Source organism: Lygodium microphyllum, chromosome 24 (genome assembly GCF_053477565.2).
Source record: "Lygodium microphyllum isolate KBCC chromosome 24, Lygodium_microphyllum_v1.1.10, whole genome shotgun sequence".
In the NCBI taxonomy this organism is placed as follows: domain Eukaryota; kingdom Viridiplantae; phylum Streptophyta; class Polypodiopsida; order Schizaeales; family Lygodiaceae; genus Lygodium; species Lygodium microphyllum.
Window position 1 is genome coordinate 45,280,775 of NC_141158.1, and position 17,407 is coordinate 45,298,181.

A 17,407-nucleotide genomic window follows, 5' to 3' on the forward strand; every position below is an offset into this window, starting at 1 on the left:
AACCATTGGAGGAGCATCTGAGGCAGCCAAGGCATAAGAAGGCCAAATTAGAATAGAAGACAACAATTCTAGCCCTTCCAAGAGCTAGAAACAACAAATTGGGACTGGTGATAGCAATTTGGGGCCTCCTGAGCAGTTGATGACAGCATTAAATGCTATTTGGTACATGCAACAATTAGACTTCAGGCTTTTCTCGCGTGAAAATCACAAATTTCTCCCTCTTTTAGCATTCTCTCACCTACTACATCTTGTGCTTAGCCTTTCTCAACATCTCTCAACCATTTGTAGCAAATCTCAGTCATATTTTGTGAACAATATGAGGATTTCTCCTGTAAAACCTAATTTTTTGCAAAAATTAGGGTTTGACAACAACCTTGGGACCAATGCCAACAAGATTAAGCATTGTACACTAAAATCAACACCTGAAATTCGGGGAGCTGCCAAAAACTCCCTAAGCTTCTACTTGCATATGATAGCAACATTTTCAAATGATGCGTTTTTTTCACTTTCGACACAAGTTTTTATTATCTTTGTGTGAGGAGGGTTTAATGCATCTCTTGGTATGCATAATCATGAGCTGCTACCAATGAAACAAAAGACCTCTCTTTCTCTTGCACTATTTTCTTTGCCTTTCCAAAGTATATAGTGTGAATGGCAATCTAATTGGCTTGTGCTTCATTGGCCATGAATCCTCAAACTCAAGCTTCTAAAATCCTCTCCTTTCTACCATAGCATTTAGCATCCTCCAAAATGTTATTTGAGAAAATTTATCCTCAACGTGGAATTCACGTTTTGCTATTTCGAGAAGCTCCCAAATGTATGGATCATAAAGATGGGCCCATGATCAAAATGCACCCACATGTGCTCAAGGTTCCCACCAAGTTGCATTCTGTTTACAAGGTCTAGACCACTTCTTGGACCCTTGACTGACATCTTAAATACATGGGGCTGGTCTCTTGATTCCAACTCACCTGGAAACAAAACACTCTTCAATTCTAGCACAACCTCCAAGCCCTTGGATGTGATGCTCGGTGTAGGTTTGGATAGTCCAAGCACTTTTCCATTCTCTTTCTATTAGACAAGGGTGTGGCATATTCTAAAAGCTCTGTCAGCTCCACATCCTCAATCTCATTGTCATTTGTACTTCTCTCCGACCAACATCTCAAACATCATATCCTTTGCTACAAAAGCTCCCATTTGCTTTGCAGTAGTGAAAGGATTAGATTTAGCTTTCCAGAGATAGACTCTTGAAATGGAATTCATATACCAATTATGAGATAGTTGCGCACACCAATGAATCACTAGCTCTATGGGCAATGGCATCAACTCTCTCTCTCCAATATGCAAGTAATGAATGAATGTGGAGGAGGGAGCCCAACAATAAATAAGCAAAAATATACCTAAATCTGAATCAGTTGGCCAGCAAAGTATAAGTCGACCATAAAATAATGGCCTAAAAACACAAAAATAGGCACCAAAAAAATGCATAAAACATGTTGTGTGCCTAGCCCACTATGCTACATCCAGCCCCACTCATGAGCTAACTAGTCTGTTAACACCCTCTCTCAAATCATTAACAATTTGATATAAGACAATGCTACAATGAGAATGACTAATCATAGTCCACACATCATGTCCATCAGAACAGGACCATGGGTACCCAAGTAGTTGGTCAGCCCACCATCAAAGTGCATTGAAGAGAACTTGCTATTAGTGTTGATCAAACCAACTCCCAAAAATAGAGAAAAGTCAAAGCAGCTCTCTATGTCTATCATCAATGCCACCCAATCCCACACGACCATCCTATCAACAATGCCTCCTCCTCGCTTTCATAAAACAGCCCATCATGAACATGGATGTCAATCCCAACGCCAAGATTTAAAACTTGTCTAACTTCCGTCGATGCATCAAGAAAGTCCCTCTCTAGATCTTGTGTTGCTTGCCCCACCTCACCACGTTCTCGTACTTCCTCCCTCGAGCCACTCGAGAGTCGTGGGGGATGACCGCATCACCAATACTAGAAACCAATAGAGCAAGGGATAGCTAGCCCCTTCCTCTTCTCTCAAGAAGATGACCCCTTCCACACCTTGGCCTTCACCTTGACCAAAGGATCCGTGAAACCAACCTTCCTTCCGTGGATGGGTGGTAAATCCTTGATTAAATTTTAATTACAGCAGCAAACAATAAATGCAAATCTGAAAATACAAATTTACCTACTAATCTTGGACAATGCACACCCGATTGGCCCCAAAATTGACGCTTCTTTCGGTATTTCTTTAGCTTTATTGTAGAAGAAGTTAATTTACAATGGGATCCTCCCGATCCCCTTTGCAATCCAAACTCCCCTTGCTATCCAAAGTGACTAGCAAGTCTTCAATCTGATTTGCCCCTTGATTCAAGCACTTAATTGGCCTTCACCCACTTCATAGACGATGGAAATGCCCTAAATTCAATGGTTGGCTGGTCCTCCACCTAAATTTGTCAATGATAACATCCTCTCCGCCAGTGCATTGATAAACCTTTGATAGTATCCCAGTGATGATAGAAATCTATGTAGTTCTTTAGGAGTATGTGGTGGAATCATAGCGACAATAACCTTTATCTCTTCAAGATTAGTCACAATACTAGCCAAGCTAACTATATGGCCCAATAACAATCCATATTGCACTCCAAAGACTCACTTCCTTGGATTAAGAGCAATGAAAAATTGTGTGCAACACTCAAAACATTTTCTTAAAATAATCACTCGTCTCTCCCTTGTGCTAGCTTCCCCTAGATCATTAATAAAGACTTTCAACTCCTCTAGGAAAATATTTGAAATTCACCTTCAACCCTAAAAAATCCAAGACTTGGAGCTTCCAATTTCTGGCACACTTCTCGAGGCTGCTGCTAAACCCTAATTTCAGCTGTAAATTAGGGTTTACAGCAAAGAAATTTGCAATTTCTCAACCTCCAACGATCCAAATGCTGAGATTTTCGGAGCAAGGCTGTGAAATGGCTGGGAGATGAAAGAGAAAATTGTAGAGAGAGAAAATTCAGAGTTTTGTCGTAAAGAATGACTGAAAATCAATCAAATGCAGCTGCTGCCCAGCCACAACAACATTAATTGCTATCTCCTAGCTGAGACATCCAAATCAGTTGTCACCTTCTACCTGGAAGCAATCACCCAGCTATGGAGGGTCCAAATCTGCAATCGCCTCCTCAAAACTCACTCATGGCTGGCTGTAATGGCTGAAAATAGGCTGGCCATGGCTGCTCACAGCTCTCCCACATTTGCTACAGCAAGAATGTTCTCATTTTTCCTCTTCTTCAGCCTTTTACCAACCTGTATAGGCAAGTTTGCCAAGTGGCCACCTTCCCAAATGATTTTTCCAACATTATCCATCATTTAGTCTTTAATTATTGAAAATTAATCTAATAATTATTTCAATGCCCGGAAAAATAATCTGACTGACCAATAATTAAATTTGTTAGGTATCTTCCACTCTCGAGTCTCTCTGTGCCATCTTTGACCATTAGATCGGCATTAGGTGCCATTAAACGTTGCATCTCTAGTGTCACCAACTGACACTAAAGGCCAAATCAATGACCTAGGCCAACAATTAACACTAGATACCACCAAGTACCTGTGTAACATAACTTATACCAGCTTTTGCCTTTGACATCTCATATTTTCTCGGGTCCTAGGATCGCAAATTTACTCTAACCCTAGTTGCACCTCACATGTGCAACATTTACTTAATCATGTGATTAATCCAGATGTTAAGTGAGGTTTCAAAAATATATGTCCTCATGACAGCCCTCCCCGTTGAAATCCTTGCAATTGTCCTTGATTGCATTGCCAAATGCATCAAAAGCAAAGTACTACACTAGAATTTCTATAGGGCATCATCTAGCAAAACCAAACCATAGTATAGCGAAAACCAAGCAGAAACCATGGCTAAAACATCATGGCATCATAAGACATGTTGCTTCCACAAAACCAGATGAATACCACCGAATATTAATGATCATACGTTGAAAACCAACATTTGATAATCAACCCCTCCTGATCATTAACTGATGCTACACCAAGTATAACCAATGTCATACCAAGCATAACTGATTACACACCGCGCATAACGGATGGAAATGTACAATTTCAGAGCTGCAGTGAAAACCATACCGATCTGCATACCAAACATAGTAACTAGTACATTGAATAGTGATCTCCTGGCAAACATATTGTTCAGCTACAATATCCTGAATGCATGTTGAATACATTCGAGATGCACTACTTCTAGAGCTGTCCGTTACTGAGAAGTAGAGGTGCTAGCTCCCTCACAAGCATCACATAATACTTTGGACCTCTACTCTGCTGAACCTGATTGAACCCGAACTAAAGTCAGCTCTAACTGGAAAGTATCACGGTAAAGCTGCAACAACTGAGGATAGTCTGCCGAGTCATCCTCCTCCATCCATTTGGCATCCATTGGTGAATAATTCTGAAACTTCACCAAGTACCTTCTAGAATCCTTACCCCTAATCTTCCTCTCTTTGCGTGCCAAAATTTACTCTGGTACAAGTATTTCATCGAGCTCTTCAACCCCCGATTGAATTTCAACAGATACATCCTCCGGCACATCTCCATGAAAAGGTCTAAGCAAGCTCACATGAAAGCCATTGTGTATCCGCGAGTGTGGAGGCAATTTCAGCCTATAGCATGCATCACTGATCCTCTCCAACACTTGAAATGGCCCATAGTATCTCTAAGACAGCTTTGGATACAATCACTCTTTGCCCTTCATCTTTTTCAGCCATGCCTTTTCAAATCGCAGCAATACATAATTGCCTTCTACAAAGTGCAAAGCATGCCTATGACGATCACTTGCTCTCTTTTGCTTATCCTGTGATCTTTGAAGCGCGTACTTAACCTTCTGATAAGCTGCATCCATGCTTTCCACATAGCGATCAGTCTCAAAGGTCTTATCTTTTGTGTGCAAAATAGGGGGTACTTTCTTACCACCCTCTATTGCCTCAAAAGGAGCCTTATAAGTGGAACTATGAACTCTGTTGTTGTAGGCAAACTCAACCAACGGCAAATATTGTTCCCACTGTGCTTTGTGGTCTGATACATGGCACTTCAAAAGATCTAACACTGTGGGATTTGCCTCCTTAGAGTGACCATTAGTTTATGGATGGAAGGATGAAGAGAATTTCAGCATTGTGCCCATATTCTCAAACAATCCTTTCCAAAACAAACTTGTCATCCATGGGTCACAATCACTAACGATTGGCTTTGGCATACCATGATACTTAAACACATGCTGCATAAAAAGTCATGCCATATGATCAGCCTTTATCTTTTTCCTCACTAGAATGAAGTGGGTCTGCTTATTGAACTTGCATATGATAGTCCATATCCCATCATTCCCTGTAGATGTGCATTAGAAGACTCCATTGAGTAGATTCCACCAACCTCAACTGTGTCACCTAGGGTGCTTTCTACTAGCTTGCAATCAGTCACGCACACTACACCCACTCTACAAGACAAAGATACAATACAATCTTTATCATTGGGGCTGGCTTATGCACAATTCTGGGCCTGGAGGCTTTGTCCAATCGCTAGGTAATGAAACTTCTGTGTTATGATTTGAAATGTGAAAGATTATTTGCAACCTCGTAGGGTGGCATATTTGGATGCATAGGTTTTTCATAAATGAATCAAGCGTCAAACGCAAACTTATATGAAAGCATGATTCAAGTATGATTTAAACCCTAGACCATAATCATACATGACCCTAAATTTTGTACATATTTTAACATCATTAGTGTCAAATGAAGACATTGGGCCGTAAAAGCTTGCTACCTTTTAATTACAGCGAAGCCCCAATTTCCAAATTCAGAATTTCAGCCTTCAAGCTTCAATTGTGCATGCGCACATGTGTGTGCGTGCGTGCATGCGTGCGTGCGTGTCTGTGTGTTTGTTCGGCTTCAACAGTGCAGGCTGATTACACTGCACACAGCAGTCTTTGAAGACAGAGAGAGAGAGAGAGAGAGAGAGAGAGGTCTTCTCTTACGAGAGAGAGAGAGAGAGAGAGAGAGAGAGTTGAGAGACAGAGCTCGATTAGAGAGGTCGCGATGGTGCCCCTGCTTCGTGCCGCCCTGCCCTCGCCTGGTCTGACGCGCCCTGCTGTCGCCTCGCTCTGCCTCGTTGCAGTCTGACGATCTGCCTGTCGTCCCCCCCAGTTCGAGTCAGCACCGTCGTCGCCCCTGATCGACTGTCCTTCGCGTTTTCTCAACAACGTCGACGCCTGAATCTCCGCCTGGTTTTTGACCTTCGTGCCTGCTCCCTGCGCCGCCAGCAGAATCCCTAGCGCCCTCTTTCTGCCGCCCTGCTCCTGGAGCCGTCAGGAGCAGACGCCCTGCTCCTGGAGCCGCCACCGCGTCCTGCTCCTGGCACCCTGTCCACGGCCAGCCGCCCTGTCTCTGACGCCCTGTCCATGGTTGCCTGCCACTGACGCCCTGTCCCCGGACGCTGCTGACGAATCCCTGCCCGGCACCCCAGCCTGTCCCGTCCTGCCGTGGAGACCGTCAGGCCTTTGTTTCGCCCTTCTGCCCCTGCACGGTGACAGGTAAAGCTCCGTTTTCATTCGTTGTCCTTGCAGAGTACACACCTGGACAGTGCCTCTATACAGAAAAGAGGGAGAGTGAGAGAGCCGGCAAGAGACAGGGCCAGTCCTCCTTCGAGTTCAAATCATCATATACGATGGCTGGTTTGGATCTGGATTTCATAGATCAAACAGTGGCAGCACTTGGTCCGGACTCTGATGCTGAGGAACCTGAGGATATGGTTCCGTGCAACGAAGAGATGCCCCCTGGTCCCGACATCCAGCCTGCGGGTAAACGTACCAAGCATACTTCGGAAGAGATAGGTGTTTCTCAGGATCGGTCCTATGCTCAGGTTGCTTCGGATCCTGTGGACTCTCAGGAAGTGGACTGGGAGCATTTGCTGGAATTTGCAAACACTTTGCTTGGAGATTATGTTCAACATAATCAAGAAGTCTTTTCTGAATCGGCACCTGACGATGTTTTGGATGCCACCGTGGACCCAAAAACTGTCCTACGCTCCTTTTCGGTATTTTATGATCGAGCTGTGATACTCTTCTTCACTGGTCGAATCCCCTTGCTTTCCCGTATTCGCCAATGGTTGCACAGTCTGCTCCAAGGGGAATGTGTTGAAGAGATTTTTGTTGGCTCCCGGGGCTTTTTTGAGGTCCTGTTGAAATCGGAGACGCACCGTGCTGCTCTCTTGTCTAAACTGCCTTTGTTTTTTGAACGCCGGTTGGTTCATGTGGTTCCATGGCGTCCAATGGCAGATTTTCAGCGTCTGCTGCAACGCGAATGCCCTGTGTGGGTAGAGGTGGAAAATTGTCCGGTTGTTTATTGGCCCCTATTAAAGGATGCTATGGCCGCTGTGGGCACTGTTCTGGTCCCTCCCAGTCTCAGGGCTGTGAATCGCAACCGCTTGTGTATGCTATGGGACACTGCAAGAAAAAGGCCTGCCTGGTTACGCCTCAATTGCTCTGGTATGCACCCGTTACACTTTCGTTTGAAATGGGGCAATTTTGCAGGCCATTGCTTTTCCTGTGGACAGTTGGGGCATTTTATGGCCGAATGCCCCGAACAGCAACACACTTCTAATGTTGGCCATGCTGCGCCGCCCATGGAAGATATGGTGTGTGATGCCCCGTCGTTGGATGCTACCCATCAGCCCCAAGCTCTGGCCAAAGGTAAACAACAGGTTTCGGGTCTGGATTCCAGTGCCACTAATTGGGTGGAAGTACATGCAAAAAAAGCCAACAGGGTTGTTGCTGGCATGGAGAACACTGTGCCTACTACCTCACAAGATTCCATGCGTACATATATGCGCAGGAAGGAAATGTTGTCTTCCGAGCGCTCTGCTCCTGCTATGGTTTCCTCTGCCCCCCTTCATCAGCCAGCCAGGAAAATGTATTCGGATCGTCCAAAGGGTCCCCCTGCTAAGCTGGCATTTGATACCAGAGGTAATGTCATTACCCCGTGGGACCGTCGTTATCCCCGTTCCACCCCCAAGCCAGCAGATATGCCGTCCACTTCCAAATCTGGTCCTCGGAACTCTTTTGCAGTGTTGGCGGATTTCTTGGACGAGGGCGTCCTGGACATTCTCGCTGACAAAGTCAAATCGAGGCAAGTTGTGCCTCGTACCTGATTTTGTTTTGAATACACATGAAAATAGCCACGTGGAATGTGCGAGGAATTTGTTCTCGACACAAGCAACATGCCATGTGGACTATATTGCATGAAAATCAGTGGGATGTCCTGTGCGTTGTTGAGCACAAGAGTCACGGTGAAGCCGGAAAAGTGGTAGATTGCCATGGCTTTCGATTGTTTTATGCAGGGACACAGGCCATGCATTATTCGGGTGTGCTCATGATTGTCCATAACAAATATCAGCCGGTTCTTATTAAAAATGATGTTCATGGCCGTTTTTTGGTGATTGAAATTATATTCGAAGGGAAAATCTTATGGCTACTTGGCCTCTATGCTCTGAATGATTCCTTATCTCGTCGGGCGCAGACTTTGCAGACCTCCTTGTCACTTGGCAGACGGGGCTTCTTCATGGGGGATTTCAATATGTGTGTTGATTCTTCCCAGTCCACATCGGAGCATTCGGTGATGGATGCGCCGGAAAGTCGTATGTGGCATGCGTTGGCTCTTGCTGTTCTTAAGCAAGATCTCTGGTCCTGGCTACACCCGTCTTCTACAGGGTTTACTTTCCATTCTGCCCAGTATGCAACAACATGGTCGCGATTGGACCGTATATATATCATGCAGAATGATGATTTTCTTCCCGAGCTGCTCGAAATAAAAGTGCTGCAGCAATATGCCTTGTCGGACCATTTCCCTCTGCAGCTTGAGCTGCTTGCACAACCCGTTGCACCTTTCAAGCAATTTCTAGAGAGACTCCCTTTGCGTTTCAATTCGTCCTACCTGAAGCATGCAATCTTTCAGGGCTATATGCAGCAATTGATTGACAGATTCCTCTTGGACTTCTCTTCTCAGGACACTGCGTCATTTGAAAGGTTGCTCTCTAATGTGCAGAGGGTTGCTCGGCAGTATGGGATCTATCATGCCTCTCTTTGTCGGCAGCGTCGCAAGGCAGCCGAGGATATGCTGGCTTTGGTTCGTTCTCTGCTGGTGGACACTCCGGATGATGCATTTCTGCTCGCCCTGGCCATGCGAGTGGCTGATCTTATTAAAGAATTCCACTTGAAATCATATCAGCAGGCCAAACTGCAACATCTGACAGAGACTCTACAAGATAGTGCATGTCAGACCCATAAGTTCTTTCGACCTCTCCATGCCTCTCCTGCTCGGGAAAATATGACCAGACTAGAGGATGCACAAGGCCACCTTATCCTGGATCCGCAGACTATTGTGCATATGTGCAGGAATTATTTCCGTGACCATCTCGGCTCCACTTCTCCACCTTCAGCCCAAATCACTCAAGCCCGTTCGGGTTTTTTTGACCTGGTCTGCAATCAGCTTCCGCAGGACATGCAAGCTACTATGGAGTCCGATATTTGTGAGGCAGAGGTGATGGACGTCTTGTTACACTTGCCCAAGGATAAAAGTCCGGGTTGGGATGGTCTCACCAATGAGTTCTTCGAAGCTTTTGCTACCCAACTGGCGAAGCCATTGCGGGCGTTGTTTCAACAGGTGTGGCAAACGGGGATTATGCCTTCCTCATGGAAAGAAGGCCTTATTAAACTGCTTCCCAAAGTTCCTTCGCCATCTAAGTTGACACAGTGGCGCCCCATTTCTTTGATGGGTTCAATGTACAAAATCTTTTCCAAAGTAATGGCGAATCGGCTTCATAAGCATCTCCCGGCCATTGTGCACCCTCTACAGTATGGTTTCATCAAGGGCCGCAATATTCTGCACAATGTATTGAATGCTCAACTGGCTATTGATTATGCAAGGCATTCTAATCAGGAGGTAGTACTGATTCAACTGGACCTGGAAAAGGCTTTTGACTATTTGGATTGGTCTTTCGTGGCTGAACTTATGTCTGCTATGGGCTTTGGTCCCCGGATGTCGCGTCTAATCTACACCATCAACGCTGCAGCGTCTTCGCGAGTCATGCTGAACGGAGGTGTTACTGAGCCATTTGTACTTGCCCGCTCTGTCAGACAAGGATGCCCTTTGAGCCCTCTATTCTTTGCCCTTGCGACACATCCAGTTATTTCAATGTTATCCCATATGGCAGCCTCTTCTCAGTTGGCCGGTCTGTCGCTTCCTACAGGACATCACTTCATTAGCCAATCCCTGGCGGATGATACTTTTATGATTTTGCGTGCGGACAAGGACAACCTTCGACGAGCATTGGATGTTTGGGGCATCTTTGGTCAGGCGTCCGGCCTTCGTATCAATGCACTCAAATCAGCCATTCTCAGCTGCACGGAGTCGGACTTGCAGTCCTTGGACTGGCAGGGTCTGGTTGTTCCTCGTGGCTCAATTGTCAGGCACCTTGGGTACCCTTTGGGTGTTGACGTTCCACCAAAGCAGCTTCTCCAGTGGATTTCCCAGAAAATGGTGGCTAAGTTTATGTATTGGAAATCTCAAGCCTGGCCCTTCCATATTCGCCTCAAAGTGGCCCAGACAATTATGTTGCCAATGCTCACATATTTCTTGCCATTGTTGCCCTGGACTACTACGACTCTGAATGCTCTCACTCAGTCTATTCGCTTCATGCTATGGAAGAAGGACTCATTGCATGCAGGTATTTCCTGGATCTCTTGGTTGCATGCGTGCACCCCCAAACGCATGGGTGGCGGAGCTATTTTGGATGCCCAAACTCACATGCAGGCACTCCGTTGGTCTCTTTTCCGCGCCATGTGCTCGGATCATCATCCATGGGTCGATATAGCCCGTTATTTCCTTGAGAGCCATGGGCTTCTACATGGCAATACCCAAATCAGGAGTTCTTGGTGATCACTATTCCAAGCTTCCGCCCGTAGACTAGTATGCGGGCCTCGAGATCCAATCCCGAGTCACGTTAGCCTCTTGTGCAGGACTCGAAAAGCGAGGGATTTACAGCCAGAGCCCCCCCTGGCACCCAAGCGTCCTCATGCTCCAAGCAGAGCTCAACGGAGAGACCTCTCGCGGCAGGTTCGGTCCACGTTCCCGGCGCGGTCAACAACCCCCTTGGTTAGGGTCAGGCAGGCAGTCGGGGGTAACTGAAGCTGCCACTCCCTTCAGGCTTTCAACCTGAAGCATTAGATATCATTTCATCCTTTAGCTCTTTGAGCAAACAATGCAAATAGTGCTTTCTAACTGTTACAAGCACAATCAATTCCAGTGGTCGTTTATTTGGCCAACTGTTAAGGAGTGAATCCTTCTCTCCGAATGCATCCAGCATTCGATACGGGATCAATTGCGACTTGGCAAGATCCCCAAGGTTTTGTTTGTTCACCCTTTTGTCCTTGGGTTAGGGCCATACCCTATTAACCCAACTTAACCAATACCTTAGGTTTTATTAACAATAAATCCTGGCGACCATGTCGCTCCAATTTATTGATTGATCATTTGCTTCCAAGCAAATACCTAACTTCCCTTTACTTGGCAATTTTCCCCCAAGAAAGGTGATGTAACAGATGTTCTGCCATCCATCTCTTCCTCTAAAGCTCCCCCTGCCTCTAAACTTACCACGACCTCCTGAAACGTGCATATCGCCAAGTTGCTGATTCAATCTGTTTTGCTGGTTGTCACTACCACATCTTGTACCACGCCCTCTTGAAGAGAACCTGCCACATCCCCTTCCTGAACTGGAGTAGAAAGCTTGGACCTGTTCACCACTTCTTTCAGATGTCTCACTCTACATTTTGATCTCTTCAGTGATCATAAGGGAGACCAACTCATCGAAACTTGGAAATGGCTTTCTGACATCTATGGAAATTACAAAAGACTTCCAAGCCTTTTCATTGTTAAGTCCACCCAAGGTAGACGACACCAAATCATCATCATCGGGCATTGCATCAATAGCTGCCAATGCATCTGCAATGCTCCTTACCTTCAGTGCATGCTCATTGATAGACATCTTCCCTTTCTTCAATGTATTCAACTCTTGCTTGAGTTAAATCTTTCGTGCCTTTCTTAATGCTGATTCGAGGTTCTCCAGTTCTTCTTCGTCGCTGCTTACTCATTTGGTGTGCTCCTGGAAACGGGTCCTCCAGAAGGCCCAATGGCATCCAACGGAGGATCGCTTGGCTACTAACTCTTTTCAATTGGAATTACTGGCGGTCTCGCGTTTACTTGCATGGGAAGGTAAACATGAGCTTAGACCACAATTCAACCGGATGGCCCGTTTGGGCTTGTCTTCAGTTGCGGATACCACCCTTGCCAGTCGCAATGTGCTTATATCTTTTCGTACGGCTCGGAGGCTTTTCAGGATCCCTCGGGGATATAGGCCTTTATGGGAACAGCTTTTGCAGATGCTCCAGAGCAGACAACCCTTTTCTGCCCCTGCTTCAGATCATCCCTGGTTGGTGAAATATTGTTAGGCTTTAGATCAATGATATGATTCTCGAGCATTGCTGATGGAAGTTTCCTTGGCAAAGACTCTAAATACAGCAAGGACTAACTTAAGCTTTGCATTCAAGCTAGGAGTCCATCGTCTTTGCAACAAAGAGATGTTCTTGCCAAATGCATCCAAAAAGCATGAACTCTTATGACACCATGGCATACCCAACAAAACATCACATCACACAAGAGGCATGATTTACACACACCTCTTTGTTGTCCACCTAACTCTACAGAAGGGCATAAGTTGTAAACGGGTCCTAGTTAATGCCTGGAGACATATCTTGGTCAAAGACTTTGAATAGCCCCTTGGGAAAGACTTTTGGTGTCATTGTGGGTAGGGAATTAAATGCTTTAATTTCTTGGACTAAGGTTTCTGTAAAGTTTCAATGCTTTTAAGTTCAAGAGGCTAGGAATTCAAAATTGGGGTTTGGGCACAGCCGTGTACTTTTTAATTTACTGAAGTATCATTGGCTGGAAATTCAGCCTCATGGGCAGGTTTGCCACTTGGCCTGCAACTATGTTTACAACCATGCAAGGCTAGAGAGAACCATTCTAGGCAGTGCCGAGGGCAACGAGCTAAGCAACATCCTGGGCAATTGGACAGCTGAGAAACACTAACCAGCAGGTGGCAACAATAGTAGAGCATTGACCAGCAGCAGGTGACAACATCTAATGCAGCATTTAATGCTGGCAACAGCATTTAATGCATAATTTTCAGTGTGCGACCAGTTTTTGGCCATGGACATGTTCAGGGACTGAAAATGAGAGAATTCTCTCTCTCCTATCGTTTCTCTCTCCTCTAAACATGATGGACGTGCAATCTGGTGAAGAAAATTGATGCTCCAAGTCTCGGTTTTGAACCTAGATACATGCATGCATGCCTCAATGTTTTGTAAAGATTGCTGCTGTAAATTCAGCTGGGGGACAGCAAATTCTATGAGATCTGGTTGTCTACAACAAAGCTGATTGCACACAATAATAGAAGACTTAATTTGTCCTCGCATTGCGCAATCAAGGGGCAAATTGTTCTTTAGAGTTGCTGGTTGCAAGGAACAGCAAATTGCTCCAAAGTTATCGTGGACTTTAGCTGAGAACAGGGCGAGGGCACGACAAGCTGATGGTGGCAGCCACATTTAATACTTTGTATTTGCAGTAGTAGTGGGCATTACATCTTGCTCACACGTGGTTAATCTCTCCACTCCTGCATCCATGCAAGGAGTATCAGCCACCAAGCGCCCCCTTGAGAATGGGGTTGCTCACACGTGGTTAATCTCTCCACTACTGCATCCATGCATGCAAGGAGTATCAGCCACCAAGCGCCCCCTTGAGAACAGGGTGGATGGCAACACAGACAACAGAGACAATGGAGGCAAGGCACAGAAATGCAGGGATGCAATGGATCTTCACTATGCTCATGCTCTGCACAACAATCTCCCAGATGATCTCAACATCAAGAAGCTTCTGTGGGAGGAGCAGAAGAAGTTCAATGAAAAACAAAGGAGCTGTAGCACTGAAGAAAAGCAAGTCCTTTGAACCCCTGTGGCATTTTCCCTCTCCTGCCTCAAGCAGAGGTACTCAAAGTTTGCTTATTGTGGTCTACATATGTTCTCCATGGGGCGTCCCCCTACTGAAGATGAGTTCCCTAAATGGTTCTCAAGCACTTTTGGAGGGAGAGCATAAGTTTTTTCTGGTTGTGGTTGGCTTGTGGGCAGAAAGAGAGTGGATTGTTAACTCAGCAGCTGGCTTGAAAGGAGACCTCATGTACTCACTGCCATGGTCTTCAGGATTTTCCCCTAACGCCATGCTCCAGCATGAATGTCTGTTTGTGTCTCTTTCACAGGCCTCCCTGTGTATCTGGGATGGATAGTGAGGTTTCAGTTTTGCTAAAAGCATTGGGGAAGGTACTATATGCTCCAGCTGTTGCCAACCATAACAGAGCGCTCGAGCAGGAGAAGAAGGTCTGCATACTCTAGGATCAAAGGAAGCATTAGCTTGATGTGCTGGAAGTCTTTGACGCAAACAGAATCAAAGTCGCCGTTGATGTTAAATTCTCACTATATCTAGATGCTCGTTTTGTCTGCAAACAATATGGACACTTCACAAAGGAATGTCCCAGAAGATTAGCAGAGAGAGACACTGCCCAAAAACTGCACGAGTCTTCAAAGGTGCCTGAAAAGTATGCAAGCACAAAACATACAGGTACTGTCTAGGCTTTCATCCCTAAACCTTTCTTGCAAGAAACTCGGAAAGCAGACAAAGCTAAAGGCAGGAAACTCTAGGAACAGTCCAAACCACAGGGGGTGGAGAAGATAGCTGGCCCACTGGCTAAATCTGCAAAACAAATGCACAGCAATCGCAATAAAGAGAAATTCTCTCCAAGCAAGGAATACAGTCAGACTGGCCCATCCTCCTCATTCGTGCCACCTAAGGGCAAGAAAAACATTTCAGTCAAAAAGTTAGCCTGGAATCCACTGGTTGACTGCAACTACTGGAAGGAGATGATTTCTATCATCCTTACTGACATGCAGACAAATGCATTGAAATGCGCTGCCATCTCCTAGAATGTAAGAGGATTGAGGTCTCAGAAACGCAAGGAATTTCAGTGAAGGGATGTGGATGAATTCCAGTTTTTAGCCTGGTCCTCTAATCTCCCGGAGCTTTGTCCTTTCTCAATTGTACAATCATTTTTTGGAATTAATGTGAAAGTAAATACCGCAAAAGCACCAAGGTCTGTGGGCCAATGGGTGTCGATTTGTCTCTTTTCTTGAGGGAAATCTAGCCCTAAGTGATGAAGTGCTCAATTTTTCAAGTTATTATTTAATTTATGCATCTATTACTTGCTGTAATCAGTGTGGATCTAAATTCCACCACCCTTCTCAGTCAATGGAAGTTGATAACCTCCCATGTTTTTGTAAGTCCAATTTGCATCTATAGCTGCACGCCAATGTTACCATACATGCTATTATGCATTCTGGATTGCATACCCCTAAACATAATTCCTTGCAAACCTTGTACATCAGGCTGAAAACTAGTAGCATAATTCCCTAGTATCCCATGACTATCCACAGCATTCCCAATCATAGCCTAAAATAACAGACAAATAGTTAACTATCCAAAAATTGCAGGCTTGTTGACACCTTGGCCATAGGCAGATTGTTGAAATGGAGTTACCTATTGTTTGCATTAGAATCTGTGCATCAGAAGGCATATGCAGAGACAACTGCTGATGAACCTTGCTAGGCTACATAGAATGTGGATGCTTCTAAGGCAAAGAAGAAACTTCCATAGACTCAACAAATTGAGAATACTGACAGAGGTTTGGTAGAGTACTCACAGTATCAACTAGCAAGCTCTAAAACATGTATCTGCTGCTTGATTTTCAAGCTATTTAAGCTCTCTTGAATGAGAGCACATCCAATGCATTTGCAGCTTCTGTGGAATCATCAGTAGATGCATTATCATATGACAATTGCATTTCCCATGAGGATTCCTGTTTCTCATTCCAATCATCAATTCTGTGAGACATCTTTGCTAATTTCCCTTCCCCATGACAGCAACCAGCAACTTCTGTTTACTCTCAAGACAACCACAAGCTCACCTCCTTAAAAGGATGTCGTTCAACCTTCAACAGAAGACTTAAGGGCCATGAAAATTATTTTTGGAAAGCACAATTAATTTTAAGCTAAAATTCAGAGTCTACAGCCTTTTCTCAATCAAATAGTACAAGTGTGCGTTTGGAATTATCTCAGCAAGTAGCTAAGTTCAACACTGGTTTTTCATATAACCATTGTATTTGTGATATACTTAGCTACTCTTTACAAAGTTCCTTGTGCTTCGTATTTTATCTCAAGGGGATTTTCTCCGAGGTGTTATTGATAGGATTTTCTTCTCTCCAAAAAAAAAAGAGTCAACCTTAGCATTGTCGAGCTAGATACATCAAATGTCTTAAATGAACATCATGGCACAGATTTATGGATGCTCAAAATTGACCAAATTTCAAGCAAAATTAGCTGGTGATACTAGCATACTGAACAAGAAACTTCTACACGAACCTTGAATATCATAAAGCTCTCGCCAGAGCGTGAGTCTATGACAGTCACATCATTATCTGAAATGAGGGAATGCTGTGTGAAGGGCCACCAAAGAAGCTGGCCAGCTTTTTTTGGCATATCTAGTAATCTCTTCATCCTTTTTAAATGCGCTGCCTCTAATACTTCCTGAAGTTGAGAAAATATTCTACCAGAATCTACAAACCATTTTATAAGGTCATCACTTGCATCTTTGTGTATACTAGGAAGGACTAATACAGGCACCCTGCAAAAAGATAACCAAAGTTAGAAGCTGGACATTAAAAGTCAGTAGCATTACATATTAAGTACAGAAAGATGAGATTATTGCAAGTTCGAGGAGATTAATCTGTTGAGAACAGACACCATGCTGCCACATCTATTCACTTTACCGGTGGCATCAGAATAAGCTCCTTACTGTTCACAACACAATCTTTCCTGTTTAATCATACACGTCACTCTTTTTTTCTCCTTACAGATATAGTTTTCATTCATATAGTTTTTGTTCATGCATCTGTCATCGTTAAAATATCGCCTCAAGGTGAAAAGGAAGCAGAAAACTATCCACCAAGGGTACTGCCTTTACAGAAAGATAGATTGTCCAGGCAAAGCAAATCATAAGACATCCAAACACAAACACACTCCATTACAATATGGGCACCACTTGTTTCATAACTGCTCTTCAGAATTGTTTCTGCTGGTTGGTTTTTATTTGCATGTCATCATACATACTG

General features: G+C 44.6%; 1 protein-coding gene across 3 annotated transcripts in view; it reads right to left on the reverse strand.

Moving 5' to 3' along the window:
• BIO1 (adenosylmethionine-8-amino-7-oxononanoate transaminase) overlaps positions 1 to 17,407 on the reverse strand; it is a 143,292-nt gene that overhangs the window by 105,050 nt on the left and 20,835 nt on the right. For all 3 annotated transcript variants that reach the window (XR_015688319.1, XM_087665116.1, XM_087665117.1), the window contains exon 3: positions 16,659 to 16,920. Coding sequence is in view for 2 of the 3 variants with exons in the window: in XM_087665116.1 (XP_087521242.1) it covers positions 16,659 to 16,920 (262 nt within the window). In the remaining variant the exon portion in view is untranslated. The remainder of the gene's footprint in view (positions 1 to 16,658; positions 16,921 to 17,407) is intronic.